At 40.2% G+C, this 15,074-nt stretch overlaps 1 protein-coding gene across 4 annotated transcripts; it reads left to right on the forward strand.

The window, feature by feature from the left end:
* Positions 1-376: 376 nt before the first annotated feature.
* LOC115129524 (fibroblast growth factor 18-like) lies at positions 377-14,637 on the forward strand. Of its 4 annotated transcripts, none has more exons than XM_029659951.2 (5): positions 377-3,712; positions 3,885-3,921; positions 7,656-7,824; positions 9,788-9,847; positions 12,808-14,637. In XM_029659951.2, exons 1-5 carry the CDS (start codon positions 3,681-3,683, stop codon positions 13,035-13,037), a joined length of 528 nt encoding a protein of 175 aa, XP_029515811.1. In that variant the 5' UTR covers positions 377-3,680; the 3' UTR covers positions 13,038-14,637. The 4 variants fall into 4 exon arrangements, with proteins under 4 accessions (XP_029515811.1, XP_029515810.1, XP_029515809.1 ...); XM_029659950.2 differs by having other exon boundaries at positions 378-3,712; positions 7,656-7,833; XM_029659949.2 differs by having other exon boundaries at positions 386-3,712; positions 9,788-9,894.
* The last annotated feature ends 437 nt before the right edge of the window (positions 14,638-15,074 follow it).

Consider the following 15,074-nt stretch of genomic DNA (forward strand, 5'->3'; position numbering starts at 1 on the left):
TTGCACACCGAGGTGTCACGACCCCGCAGTGACCTGCTCCTGACTACCCCACCTTACGCCACGGGACTCCGGGGGCCCAGGGCCAAAGAGCTAAGCCAACAGTGTGAAAGGGGCCGCCAATATACTAATGGGGTTGGGTTGATTCCTGGGAGATGAGAGGAAGAGGCTATCACCCGCCTCCTCACACGCTCGTTGGGCTGTGACTTGGAGTGAAAAGGGTCTGGACGGCTTATACGAGCCACTAGGTCCTTCTCGGCCGTCCCCTCACCTTGAGAATTCAATAGGATGCAGATGCCCCCCCCCCCCCCAGTCGATATGTTCGTGTCGGAGATGAAAGTGGGAAGTGAGGGGAGGAAAGGGGGTGGCAGGGGGGTCCTGACACTAATATAGTACATTGGAATTCACTTACAGAACTTCCAAGTTCTTTTGTCAAGCTTAAAGGCCCGCTAGGCTCTTTGAACCCCTGGCTGACCGCCCTCGGATAGCTTTTTTTCACCCTGCCTTTTTTTCTAGCGTCAATGAGATATTCTCCACATTCCTGATGACCGTCACGACACAGTCTCAGACATCTACCGGTAGCGATGATGGTGCAAAGCCACGGTGCATTTTGTAACAAACTCTCTTTTGCGGCTGTGGGGTTTATCCCAAGACCATTAGCTTACTTGCTTGTTCTTTTCTTCACTCAGTCAGTCGCTGTGGGTAACCTAATCCTAACTCTTGGGTTGCTGGCTTGCCTGCCCACCTCCCCCTCCTCTCCTCAGAAGGACTGAGACAGCTCCCCATTCATAAACCTCGACTCTAGTCATTGTCAACCAGTAGGCTCAACTTTCCACCCAAGAAAATTCTCAATTGTTGATCACAATTCTGACTAACCTTCATAGCCACTTAGCCTAAATTCTAAATGTAAATGGTTCTAAGAACAAATCTGACATACGCCGTAGTTCGTGTCGCTTAATGTGACTGATTAGATTAATGTTACTGATTAATGTGACTGATCGCCTCCCTACCACTGAGGAAGTACAGTTCCTGCGCAGCCCAGTCAAAACTGTTCGCTGCTCTGGCCCCCCAATGGTGGAACAAACTCCCTCACGACGCCAGGACAGCGGAGTCAATCACCACCTTCCGGAGACACCTGAAACCCCACCTCTTTCAGGAATACCTAGGATAGGATAAAGTAATCCTTCTCACCCCCACCCCCTTAAAATATTTAGATGCACTATTGTAAAGTGGCTGTTCCACTGGATGTCTTAAGGTGAACGCACCAATTTGTAAGTCGCTCTGGATAAGAGCGTCTGCTAAATGACTTAAATGTAAATGTAATTAGAGCCCAGAGTCAATGCAATGTATCCTCCATCCTAGAACAAACTATGGAATGGAAAAGTTTCTCCATGTGTCATACCTGCTGTAACGTGGTTCTACCAGAGGGGTAGATACCATAGAAGTGCCACAAAACAGTGAACAATGACTTTTTATTTTCACGAGTCTTCATCATTTATTTCAAGATTGCCACCAAGCTTTTTCAACATCTGACCGAGGCAGTAGAAAAAAACGTTGATTTAAAAAAAAAAACTTTAAAAAAGTGAAAATGTGCAGGTAAGCAGTACGCAGGAGCTTCTTGTTTTGAAGCTTGCCACAAGTGTCACACAGTTGAGCAGCACATCAAAAGACACAGCTCTGTTCACTCTGTACCACAGCTCCTGGTTTATACTTTCAAGGCATTGGCACAAGCCTGTGCTTTGGAGGCGATGAGTAGCTACTCAATGCTGGCTCCTTTTGTGCAGTATCATAATTATAGTTGATTATGCCTGTGGTTTTAATCACTTTTCATAAAGCTTCATTTTGGACTGCCAGCCAATGCTTTAAACATATTGTCTTTTGTTGATTGTAAGTATTTTGGATGTACACCAAGTGAAAGCCCCAGGTCAATCTAATCATCAGACATTCACACATTGTGTTTATTCCGCTGTTCCTATCATAAATTATTATATTTTGTGTAATTAGGATTTTTTTAAATTTTGGAAATGGAGGACCTAGGAGTTTCACAATTCTGGGGATAATATTTTGGCATTATATTGATTCACACAGCCACCCTCATTCTTGCCGGATATTCAAAGTGCCATCAACTATAGTTTAAATAGGTACCACTAACCCAATGGGAAAATTATGAATTTTTATTTTAAACGCATTGAGGATGGAATGCTGTAATTCCCGTTGTAATAGGACAATAAAGGGGAATCACACAATGGTCCTAAGTGGCGGGAGGGATGATCGATCATTCCACTGCGAGTTCAGAGGGCCTCGTAAACACATTCACACCTCTCTTTCATTTAAATGCGGGATAAGTTATAGCATATTATTGAAAAATCGAGTTCCACAACAACCTGCATTTCAATGCTGTCTGGGAGAGTAAAGCCCAATCCACAAACGAAGTGGCCTCCAACATAACTTGAAACCAAGAGAAGCCGAGAAAGAGTAGTCTTGACTGTTGCCTAACCAACTCGGCACACAATTTTGTAATATTGTGTTCTTAAAATACATTACACAATGTTTATCATTACAAAGGTAATACAACAAAAACTGCGGCAACAATAAACTAATATTAATTCGATATTAATAATACTAACACTGAATAACAAATATATATATAAAAAACAGATAGGCATTTATGAAAAATACAAAATATGATTTAAGCTTAATAAAATGAGAATCCACTATTCGCCCAAGTAAGCTATTTTAAACTTGAAATAGGCTTCCACCTGCTTTTAAGGTAATATCGAATTGCTCCAAATAAAATGTAGCCTATATACAAAAGTCTCTAAAAAAAGGTAAAAACAAGTCAATCAATTCGTGTGTTCCTCCTTGTACCAACTCCCTCCCAATCACTATCATTTCTGACTCGAGGAAAACATTCTCCAAACTGATGGCCTCTCAAAGATTACCCTATCAGGTGCAAACCGCTGACACGTTTCCACCCACCACCAACAGAAAAACCTCACTGTGCCCAAATCCTTAGCCGCAGATACTCCACTGACAGGCATTACACCATCGCCCCTGCTACGAAGATCTGCCGCTGCGTTAGATTCAGGTTTCATATTTATAGCTACCCTCTGGATAACACCAACGTTTTATCATAACGCGAGGTATTCCACGTAAAAAAAAAAATATATATATTCATATTCGATTTTACGCACTTGTCCCCTTTTGCCATTTTCCCACTGTGGAGTCGGAAGATTTAAAATGATCCTTGCAATGTGTAGATATCCCCCGCAGGTACGGACGGAACTGAAGTACCTCTGATCTTTGGAGGAGCACCTTTGGGAGGAAAGAGGGTGCGCGCAATGGATTTTTAAACAAGGGGAAATCTACTAAGCAATGGTTGCAAGTTGAATATTTCCGCGCCTGGCAAGACACCGCTGTCTAAACGGACCGTGAGAGCGGAGCTAGGAGATTTGGAGGCGGACAAGAAACAATACGTTACCTTTTCCCTCTGGATCATTTTCTTACAACAAGGAAGCACCTAATGTTGCATGCAGTGACTTTTTTGCACTCCAGTTATTTATCATTACACTGGGATTCAAAGGCACCTCCGGGATTGTGTGCGTAAGGACGCTGGCGGGTCTATCCTCAACTTCTCTCGGGGCTTTAAAACTGTGGAAACAGGTGTATTTCAGCAAGTCAAGATGTCTGTTGTGCCTTCGAGGTTCATATACCTGTAAGGATTCCATCTTTCTATTACTTTCGTTTCTCAAAACACGTACATTCTTACCAATAGAAGTCGCTAAAAGCTACATAGTTGCTACCGTTGACATTCAGGTATGGATATAGCCGTTTATATTTTATGTAATTGCTTGTGATTAACCCCCTCCTCCCTTTTCTCTCTCCAGGTGTTTACATTTTCTGGTCCTCTATTTCCAGCTCCAGGTAGGTTGATTTGATTGTTCTGGTTTTGAACACTGCGTGTGTGTGTGTGTGTGTGTGTGTGTGTGTGTGTGATTTTGCTGGACCCATTCTGGATTTATTATGAACAAATACTCATACAATTGGATACAGTAACTATACACTATTTTAGCTTGTGGGTACTTTGCAACCTTGAACATACCTTGGTTAGACGCGCGTTCTTTTTCTCAGATTTCAGTTACTTTTTAGTGTTACCTTAATTAGATAAGATGAACACAATTCCCTAATTAAAGATCGATGTTTGTTCTTCATCAAACAAAAATACAAGCAAAGTAACTCTACCCTTGTTAAAATATAGTACATTTTATTGTAAGGAAATAGGTTTGGAATGTAGAGGAAACTATCCTTTTGCATCTCGCTAATGAACGAGGCATCCCCGAGTGCACCAGATAAACCCACCGCGCTCAATTGAGCCAGGCAACCAGCATTGAAACAGATAAAAACTGAGCTGAAAATACATTTCAAGGACGTTTAGATAATGATAATTTGCTGTTTTGGTCAATTTCAGACTCGTGGATCTATTTTGTAATAATAGTATAAACCGCACTAACTCCGCATCTTTTACGCATGCGATTTATTTATGAACTTGGTTGTCTATAGCAAACGTCAGTAAAAACCCACATTCATTATTATGGAGTGTAACATGCTGCATGGAGTTAGATTTAACTGTTGCCTAATATTTAAAAAATGAATGCGTTTGGGCATGAATGTGTTGGTTATTTTTAGTTCCGTTTATTTGTCATGATGTATTTGGTGTAAATGAATAGCAGATACAAAGGGTAGTTTGGAAACCAGCATGTTATATTGTTGGATACAGTGAGAGGCAGCGGTTAGCCCACATCCTGAAATGCTTCCATGCCTCTGTTGTTGGGGTTAGTTTTGTAGTCAAGTCAGTATCATATACCAGGGTTGATGCCAATCAAATCTCTCAGGGATTACAGAGAATTACTCGATTTCTTTCCCCTGTCTCCAATGTAATGCTTATTAAAAGTCAGAGGCTATTTATACAGGGATAAGTAATTACATACAATGTGCCCAATCCCTTACCCTTGATTGAGGTGATAAGATATCACCTAGTTTCAAATCTTAACATTTCCAGAGTTGCTTCAACAAGTAATCCTTTGCATTGAAGATGAGGATTAAGATTGTCAACAAACCACTCATGCCAAACAAATTATTAAAGGAGAAGCCCAATCCATCCAATGATGCTGCAATAGACGAAGACATAGAGTACAATCCCTCATTCTACCTCTTGGACATCACATCTCTGTCGGAGATGTTCTAAACAAATGGGTCAAGGGATCATGATTATAAAAACCTGGCATTACCCTTTCATAATAGAGGGGACATCTTACAAAGACACGTTGTGTTTACTTTCGGCCCTCTGCAGCGGCTTGCCTTTGTTTCCTCCGTGTGAAATGCAATTGTCTACAAAACACACCTTTATGTTTGTTTAGAGATGGAGAGATTTGATACAAATCCCAAAGCAGTAGTTATCCTAAAAGTATTTTTAGTGAGTGCTGTCTTGGTGGTGAACTTTGTGGGTTAGTATAATAGACAGACCATTTCATTCTAGGGTTGTGGTGAGTTTTGGAAGCTCTATTAAGATGCTCTATTAGATTTGGATGCTCTATGACAGTTTTGAATGCTCTTTTTAGAGTTGTGGAAGCTTTAGTGGAGATGTTGATGCTCTATTAGATTTGGATGCTCTATGACAGTTTTGAATGCTCTTTTTAGAGTTGTGGAAGCTTTAGTGGAGATGTTGATGCTCTATTAGATTTGGAATGCTCTATGATAGTTTTGAATGCTCTTTTTAGAGTTGTGGAAGCTTAGTGGAGATGTTGATGCTCTATTAGATTTGGAATGCTCTATGATAGTTTTGAATGCTCTTTTAGAGTTGTGGAAGCTTTTAATGGAGTTCTGGATTCTCTATTGGATGCACTGTTTCTTAGGTATGGAAGTCATAATAACTTCCTTAATGTTCCTCCTCCTAAACATTGACTAAATTCAAAGGAAGTTTGACATAGAGATTTCAATAAAATTGCTTATTGATTAAGATGCATCTTTGTTTTAGGCAAACAATTACATTTTAGTGTTGTACCATTGCATTGTTGAATACATGTTTCTGATTGGCTTGACGGGGACTATAGAGCATGTATTATTTCCCTATAACGCACAGTATATTTGCACGGTAGAATTCAATGGCTATAGTTCATTGTAGCATGTTCTATGTTTGAGCTGCTTTTGAATGCAAAAGTCGAATTGAAAACATCATTGGCATTGTTGAATTCAAATGTCATAATAGCAAGCTACGACTGATGGTTTGGTTAGCTAAACCAGCAAGTCTGTTTGTTTGGTTACCACGTCAACTACTGTTGCTATCTAGTGAACTTGCAAGATACTTCAGTGGATGTTGAGCACATTTCTACCGGCAAATGAACACATTTTTAGCAGCAAATGTGTTAAATTAGACCCATGGTATGAAGGGATAGTCAGCTTGGGGCTCTATGTGTTCTCTGGAAAGCAATGTACCTCCGCTAGCGTGTCGTGGAGCACAACTACCACGTCAGTCGCATAGCCCCTTGTTGATTATCCCTTACATTAAACATGATGTACAATTGTTTCATATTTTCAATTCATGCATTTGCAGTTGTTTCTAGACCATCCAAAAGTGACTATGCGTCTTAGTTGCTTCAATTTTCGCTGACACCTTGCTGACACTACTGGGATTTGTATTCAGATCAGTGGTTTGTTTTCCCCCCTGTGTTAAAGATTTGTTCTACCATGAGCATATTTCCCCTCTCATTCACTAAATGCCATTAATTTTCTGAGGTTAAAACAACAAGGAGTTGGAGTATGTAATGTGTATATAATTAGCCACCTGAGAGAAGCCACATAAAAAGGCAGTTACTATGTAATTACCACATGATACAGCTGGGGAATGGGATCTTGGCGCAAATCGAGATTCCAGGGGTTTCGAAAGTATACGTTATCCTTCCCATCCACATATGGGTTTGGGTGACAGGGCACACAGGCTGTGTTCATTTTGACGTGTTGTCGAAGTCAGCAATTTTTTTCAGTTTTTTTTTGGGGGGGGGGGGGGCCTGACTTGTAAGTGCAGAACAGACCTTTGCATTCAGGCTAACAGTGTGACATATTTGAATGGCGAATTTATGTTACAAGAGGCTCCCCTCCGAGTGTGTTTCTGTGGTACAAGCTGTCTCTCGCCATCACATCCACATCTCCACTGTGATTTATGGGCCTTACTGGGCCCTCAGGCAGATATTTGTTTGATGATAGCGTGACAGGGATGGATGCTTCAGGTGTATAATTGCTAGTGGCTTGCTTGCTTGTGGAAATGGAATACTGTTTTCAAGATATCCCCGGGCGCATAGACAGCTGCCTCAATACAAAGACATGCAATAATAATGAAGCATGTACCATGTTGTGCTTTTGTTCTCGGTGAACTTCTACAGTGTGTGCCCTTTGAATTTGTACAATGCCGCACAGCTTCATTACCTTGTAAACATGTCGTGTGGAAGAAACATGTCAGTTTTAATGTGCAAACGGAACTTAAAAATGTCAGCTTGCAACTTCCAAGGTGTTACCTCAGTTTCTGGCCTTTAAGCAGAGCTTCACGACAGAGGCCCTGGTAAAAGCGGGTCTATGACCACCTGTGTCATGTCTTTCTCCTCCAGGAATCTCAACAGAGCTCAGCCGATTTCAGGATCTATATTGAGAACCACACGCGGAACCCGGACGACCTGAGCCGGAAGCAGATCCGTATCTACCAGCTGTACAGCCACACCACGGGCAAGCATGTCCAGATCCTGGGCAAGAAGGTCAACGCCAACGGAGACGATGGGGGCAAGTACGGTACGGGAGAATTCCTGTGCACTTCACTTACAGACGCTTCAAGCCAGTTCCCCTCATCAATGGTCTTTATTGTGGGAAACATTTCCCATGTGACACAGGATTCATTCGACCTATTTTGGACCGCTACTGGTCAGAGTTGGGTTTACATTTTTAATGAGTGAACTTTGACCCTAACTCAGCTCCTCCTTGATTGCTTGGTTAAGCCATTAAGATTATGAATAGTGTGGGAATTTGAGGCTATGAGCGTGTCCGGCCACAGATAAAGCACATCTAGAGGTACTGTATATATTGTCTTTATTCACTGTGTCTCAGCTGTGTCCTTACACTGTTCTGGTCGGTGATTATATTGAGGTGGAAATACATCTGATTGTTGTCATGGAAAGTAATTCTGCGTGATGCCTGGCATAGTTCTTTTCAACTCTGTGGAGGGTTTATCAGTACTTGTCACTGTGGACATGGCCCATTTTCTATTAAAAGTTGGGCTGCAGTCTAGACGCATTTGTATGGGAGTGCTTGCCTGTTTGCACTCACATGTATGAGTCGCCAACAAGCACCGCCGGTCGACTGTGTTCAGTCACAGATGCACCGAGGCGAGGTTTCCTCTCGTTGCTTGTTAGAGCTTGAGTGGAAGCAGATTCAATGTTCCCCATGAGGAATTGCCAACCCTGCCCCCTCCCCTCAGCCCCAGTACCTGGCACCTGTGAACTCCTTGACACTGATTTAACAGGAGGCTCGGGAAGACACTCTTCTCTCCTCTCTGCACTAATCCTCACTCAGTCATAACAGCAACCTCACAATGGAGGGTCAGAAAGCATGGCTGAGAAATGGAGCCTCAGCTACTACAAGGTCAGCTACCCCACATATACACGCGGAGAAGACAGAGTTATAATTCTCCCCAGGCAGCAGAGCTGGGCTAGAGAATGTGTCACATGCAATCCCACATAATTGATGTCACCATTTGTCCGATAGCATCTTATGTATCTAAATGCATAGTCACATTTGTTTTAAAAAATCCACTTGAAACAGACAGAATTAGTTATTTTTTTAAAGGCAGATGTTGCACCTGTAGTTTCCGGTTGCAATTGGAGTCTCCAGTGGTACATGCATAAGTCCGAGGCACAGTCGTTTGCGATTCAGCGCTGAGAATGCTGTGGGGTTTCTTATTAAGCTTGGCCGCAGTGAGCGACACTACACTAAAACCCTCTTCAACCCGGGATATCACGGTACAGCTTGCTTTTTCCCATTGTAGTATGAAAGGGATGGAAGAGGGGCAGCTAAGTGTGGACTTGTGTCTGTCTCTGTCTCAGCTCCTCCAACTCCTCTCGGGAGCGCCAATGTGTTTCTCAAACCTGTGCATTCAGAGAAGTCTCACCAGTCATTTTATCCTCTTTGCTCCCTGGTTGAAAGGGCGGGATGTCTTCTTCCCTCTCTCTCTCTCAACGTCAGTTCTGAGATGAGTTTCCCACTTACCTACAAGATTGTTTTACAGGACAATTTTGGAGAACCCCCCCCCTGCCCGCCTCCGTTCCCTTGAGTGCCACTGAATAGGCCAGTGTGTTAAACAAATGGATCATCTTTAACTTTTTGATTGAGTGAGCACAGACTAAAGAGAACCTGAAACCTAATCCTGAGGGAGCGTAACCGCTCCAAAATGTTTGGCAGATCTCTTGCCCGCGAGGAGCGAACAGAAACAAAGGTGACCCCACAGGGGTTAAGGTTGTGCCAGAGCAAAAGAAGCCGCCGGCATTCTGGTTTAGAATGGGTCGTTTTCAAATGTTTATGAGGCTAAAGTTGTATATTTGTTATTCTGTGGAGATGGCGAAGTCTATTATAGAGTATATTTCATGAACCAATAGTTATTATCCGTTTCAAATGGTCTGTATCAACTTAATGAATGTACTGTAAGTGGCTGGAAGTATTCATGAAGTAAATGTGTTTCTCCTTCACCTTGTAGCTCTTCTTGTTGTCGAGACGGAAACCTTTGGGAGCCATATTCGAATAAAAGGGAAGGAGAGTGAGTATTACATCTGTATGAACAAGAATGGCAAAATAGTTGGAAAGGTAAGCATATCCTTGGTTGTTACTCTCTTGCTAGAGAATGGGGCAAATCGAACACAAGGAAATACATGTTTTGCCTAGTGCCAATAGCAGATTCTTTGAGTGATTCCAGTGGATGACGACATTACTATAACTAACATTAGAACAAATACTTTTACACAAGAAGTTTTTATTATTATTATGTGTGATAAAGATCCTCTTTAAAGGGGGAATCTACAGCTGCTACATCTGTTGGGACTTCTAAATGAATTACATGTACACATTGATTCTTGAAGAATATAGCTTATAAGTGCTTCATGAGCTTAGTTCAACTTGATACTGTATAGTCTCAAGACAATTATAATGTTGATATCATGGATGGTCAGTCCTTGCGTCCGTAGCGCTGTCTATGAATTTAAGAGTGGTTACATTTCTCCATCCCCCATTCCGTAGATTTGTTACCGAAACTGTGGCGGTTATTTTTTCCAACTGTGGATTTACCCTTTAAGGATATTTTAGCAAGACTAAGACATACATCGCTGTGCAATAATAAGACATAAATAGATGACAACTATTTATTTTCAAAACGCTATATCCATAAATGTTTCGCATTTGTATTTTTTCATCAGAAATGATTGCTTATGAGTTCCTTCATATGTGTGTAAAATATTACTCTTATTAGATTTTTTATTAATAGACTTTTGTCATTTTTAAAATTTAATTTGTTAATGTTTTTATTTTTCTGTTTTTTTTTATATATCCATTGTTTAGTTGGAACGGAATGTTTGTATCCTATATATTTGATGTGTGGTTGTCTCAGCTAGCTATCTTAAAAGTAATGCACTTACTATAAGTTGCTCTGGAAAAGAGCATCTGGTAAATGACTAAAATGTCAAATGTAAATGTTTTACATACTGACCTCATATTACTGTATTTATTTATTTCTATATTTCAATATTGATGTCACAAATGTATAATTTGTACAGTTCAAATTTTTGTTTTATGTAGTTATTTGTTACATATAACTGTGTAAAACCAAGCAGCAATACTTATTTCTCAGAGCCTGGTGGATGTAGGCCGTCATTGAAAATAAGAATTTGTTCTTAACTGACTTGCCCAGTTAAATCAAGGTAAATAAAAAATATATAGCGTTTTGGAATGAAAATCTTCTTATGTTCACATGCCGAACATACAAGCCAGGATGGAGAGTGCTTTTCTCAGTGTACCCCTGACAGAAATCTTTTGATAACTCACTGGCATCCTGTTACGTAACCCGTGCTGTCCTTTTGATCCTCCACCAGTCAATTATAGACTGCAATCATCACACTGCTTTGACAGGCTAATGGCCTCATAGCAGCATTGCCATTGCAATTATACCTCTTGTTCACCAGGTGGCGCCATGTAAAATAGCAGCAGCTAGGGAAAAAGTACCCAAATGTCATACATGAGTAAAAGTAAAAAATACCTGAATTTACTCAAGTAAATTTGAATGTCACTCAGTAACATTTAACTTGAGTAAAGGTCTAAAAGTGTTTGGTTTTAAATATACTTACGCATCACAAGTAAATGTAATTGCTAAAATATACTTAAGTATCAAAAGCAAAAGTACAAGTATAAATCATTTAAAATTCCTTTTATTAATGAAACCTGACCACATCATTTTCTTGTTCTTTTAATTTATGGATAGCCAGGGGCATGCTCCAACACTCAGACATAATTTACAAACGAAGCATGTGTTTAGTAAGCCTGTCAGATCAGAGGCAGTATGGATGACTAGGGATGTTCTCTTGATAAGAGTGTGAATTGAAGACCATTTTCCTGTCCTGCTAAGCATTCAAAATGTAACGAGCACTTTTGGGTGTCAGGGAAAATGTAATGAGCAAAAAGTACATAATTCTCTTTAGGAATGTAGTCAAGTAAAAATAAAAATAAATATAAAAAATAGTCAAGTACAGATACCGAAAGAAAAAAAAACGACTTTAGTAGTACTTCAAAGTATTTTTTACTTAAGTACGTTACACCACTGAATAGCAGCATGTACACTCCCCTCCGTATTTATTTGGACAGTGAAGCTAACATTAAAAAATTTGTCTCTTTACTTCAGCATTTTGGATTTGGGATCAAATGTTTCATTTAAGGCGACAGCATGTCACGTTTTATTTGAGGGTGTTTTTATACATGTCTAGTTAAAACATTAGTATTTGGTCCCCTATTTCTAGCACGCAATGACTACATCAAGCTTGTGACTCTACAAACTTGTTGGATACATTTGCAGTTTTTGGTTTTGTTTCGGATAATTTCTTCCCCAGGAGGAACTGAATAGTGTATTGTGTAATTTTGGAGTCACTTTTGTTGTAAATAAGAATAGAAGATGTTTCTGAACACTTCCACGTTCATGTGGATGCTACCATGAATATGGATAATCATGAATTAATCCTGAATACTGATGTGTGAGAAAGTTAGAGGAACAAAGATCATACCTTCCAAAAATGCTAACCTCTCACCATTTCCAATAACAGGGGAGGTTAGCATTTTTTTTGTGAGGTGTGATGTTTTTTCCTTCACTGTCCAAATGCAGCTTAACTGTCCAAATACATAAGTATGGAAGTGTATATCACAAAAATGTATAATAATTTTTTAAATACAAACATAGTTTAAAACTGAGAAAAGCTACGTTTGAAATGTCTAGTAAGGTGTATATGTGTCCTTACAAGAGCCATACCAGAAACACAATTTAAAAAGGAATGAAAAACAACTTTATGCAACTGTAGTAGTTCCATCTCTTTCTGGCTTATATGACATACAGAAATGTTTCTTTGGCAGTAGGTAAAATAGGTTTCCTTGATGGTTTGCCGTTGTGGAATGCGGAAGTAGTTTTTTCACAGTGTTGGGAAACCAGGTGCTAAGTGTCTAAAACCATGTTGTTTTCCCTTGCAGCTCAATGGAAGGAATCAGGAGTGCGTCTTCGTGGAAGAATTCTTGGAGAACAATTACACAGCTCTCGTGTCGGCCAAGTACAAAGGGTGGTACCTAGGCTTCAACAGGAAGGGGAGGCCCAAAAAAGGATCACGGACCACACAAACACAACAGGAAGTGCATTTCATGAAACGCCACCCGAAGGGCAAGGTGGACCCACTGGAAGAGTTCCGTTTCACTACAGTAACTAAGCGGACACGAAGGGCGCGTCGCTTAAAACAGAACCCCGAAACTAACTGATGGTCCGATGGGACATCAGACACACTGTTTTCCCAAGGAAATCACGAGATTCTTGCCTTAAAACACCTTGAAGACTTTTGTAAAAAAAAAAGAACGACGACAAAAAAAGAACAAACATTTCAAAGATGTTTTATTTTTATATTTCAGGAACATTGAACATCTCCCAAATGTTGGGTGTTTCTGGGTTGTTATAATTATTATAATGTGTCTTATTTTATTTATATCGGATAACTAAGGATGACAAAGGGCCCTTATTGCTTATTTTTGGCTCCTTTGAATTGCAAACTGAAGGCATATTTCTGACAATGAGGGTGGGAAGCATGAGTTTATACATGTTATAAAAAGAAAGCGCTAGATTTTATTGGAATACCTGTCAGTTTTGTTTGTGTCACCCCCCCCGACAACACGGATCCCGTATTTCTACTGGAATCAGACGCCAGGGAGACGAGATGGAAAGAGGTGACAGTGGCAGGTGACACAGTCTACCTAGATAACTGTGTAGCTTTGAGTGCAATATTTGACAGTGCCCACTCTCCCTCCCCCAACTCTCCCTCCGTGTTGATACCTTCTGCCTGAATCGTTGCCTACTCTGGATGGAATGCGCTGAACACGTTGTGTACAGTGTGATTTCCTTGACATTTATTTTTTTGTACAACTGATGATTCAACATGCTTTGACTAGCCAGGCATCAGACAGACGGGGGTTGTAGTTTTGTTTAACCTGAGTTGATGTGGCTCAGAAGTTAACTGGCTATTACGATGGGAAACGTAATATCACACCTTTAGCCTTACGTGTCTTACTGTGGTAGAAAGTTGGAGAAAAAAAAGCCTAATGAATACTGGACAGCTTTTGAAACATTGCCTTATATGATGTTATCTGATATACTTCAGAATCATTTTTTTGACACAGAGCAAGCTTTCTGTTATTATTAACATCTGCATCCACCAATTTTGCCCTGCTTTTCATAGGCCTACAACCAAAAGGTGGATTTTATTTCTGGTTGTTCATGGTGCACCCCAAGCACCCATGTTCAAAGAGACATCCCAAAAACTGTTAATCTTTAACAATGTGTTCAACCAAGCCAGTTATAATGTCGAGAGCACTGAATTGTTCAAATGTGTACTTAGACAGGTATAGAGTCATCCTATCCACCCACTATCTCTGTATTGTAAGACCTAACTCTCAAACCCTGAAAACCATACAACCAGAAATATGCTTATTTTGGATTCAGGAAACGACTGCAGCCATTACTAGACCTGACAACCAGGGGAGTTGTGATCCCTACAGAACATTGTAGATCATTACCATTGATGACAAAGTTCAGCCTCTATTCCTGGGTAGAGCTGTAGTAGCCTATATATTTGTCTACCAACTGACAGGTTTTGTATGAGATGCTACTAACAACATGACACATTTATGTTTTTTTTTTTTTTAAATGTATGCAAAACAATTTTATGACTATTATAAGATATTTATTGCCTTTCTTTGTAAATACAATGTGACGAATTTATTTGGCCTCTGTTAATAAAATGAGGACTATATTTAAAACCATTTTTCTATGTGTTTACTTGTCCTGGTATTATAGTTGAGGGGCAAATGCATGCCTTTTCTCTCCTACACACTGGGGTTATATAAATTCACTAAATGCATTTTCATATACTATACAAACCTAAACGTGTGAAGGCTGCTTTTAACAGCAGTAGATTTCTAGGTTGAGAAATGTTGCATTGTGGAATCATTGTAAGAGCTATTCTAAGGATTGGAAATGTGTTGTAGAGGCTGGCACGTTTACTATAACCTAACCATGAACTTTGATAGTACATTAGCTGTGTCTGTGCCAAGACGACATCCAACAGAACTTAGATATTTGTAGTTACTCATTGGGCAGAGGTACAGATGTCAGTTCAATGTATAGTTTTGATTTACATTTGGTTGAGTCGTCAAGTAACGTGACTTCAACGCGAAGTCAACCACAAATTTCACCATGT

Source organism: Oncorhynchus nerka, linkage group LG5 (genome assembly GCF_034236695.1).
Source record: "Oncorhynchus nerka isolate Pitt River linkage group LG5, Oner_Uvic_2.0, whole genome shotgun sequence".
NCBI classification, from domain to species: domain Eukaryota; kingdom Metazoa; phylum Chordata; class Actinopteri; order Salmoniformes; family Salmonidae; genus Oncorhynchus; species Oncorhynchus nerka.

What these genes read in the sequence shown, in the direction of transcription:
- LOC115129524 (XM_029659948.2), top strand. Translation starts at nt 3,681, where the DNA reads ATGTCTGTTGTGCCTTCGAGGTTCATATACCT. An exon ending in TCCTCTATTTCCAGCTCCAG is followed by an intron (nt 3,922 to 7,655) that starts GTAGGTTGATTT and finishes TTTCTCCTCCAG; the next exon opens with GAATCTCAACAGAGCTCAGC. An exon ending in ATGGCAAAATAGTTGGAAAG is followed by an intron (nt 9,895 to 12,807) that starts GTAAGCATATCC and finishes TTTCCCTTGCAG; the next exon opens with CTCAATGGAAGGAATCAGGA.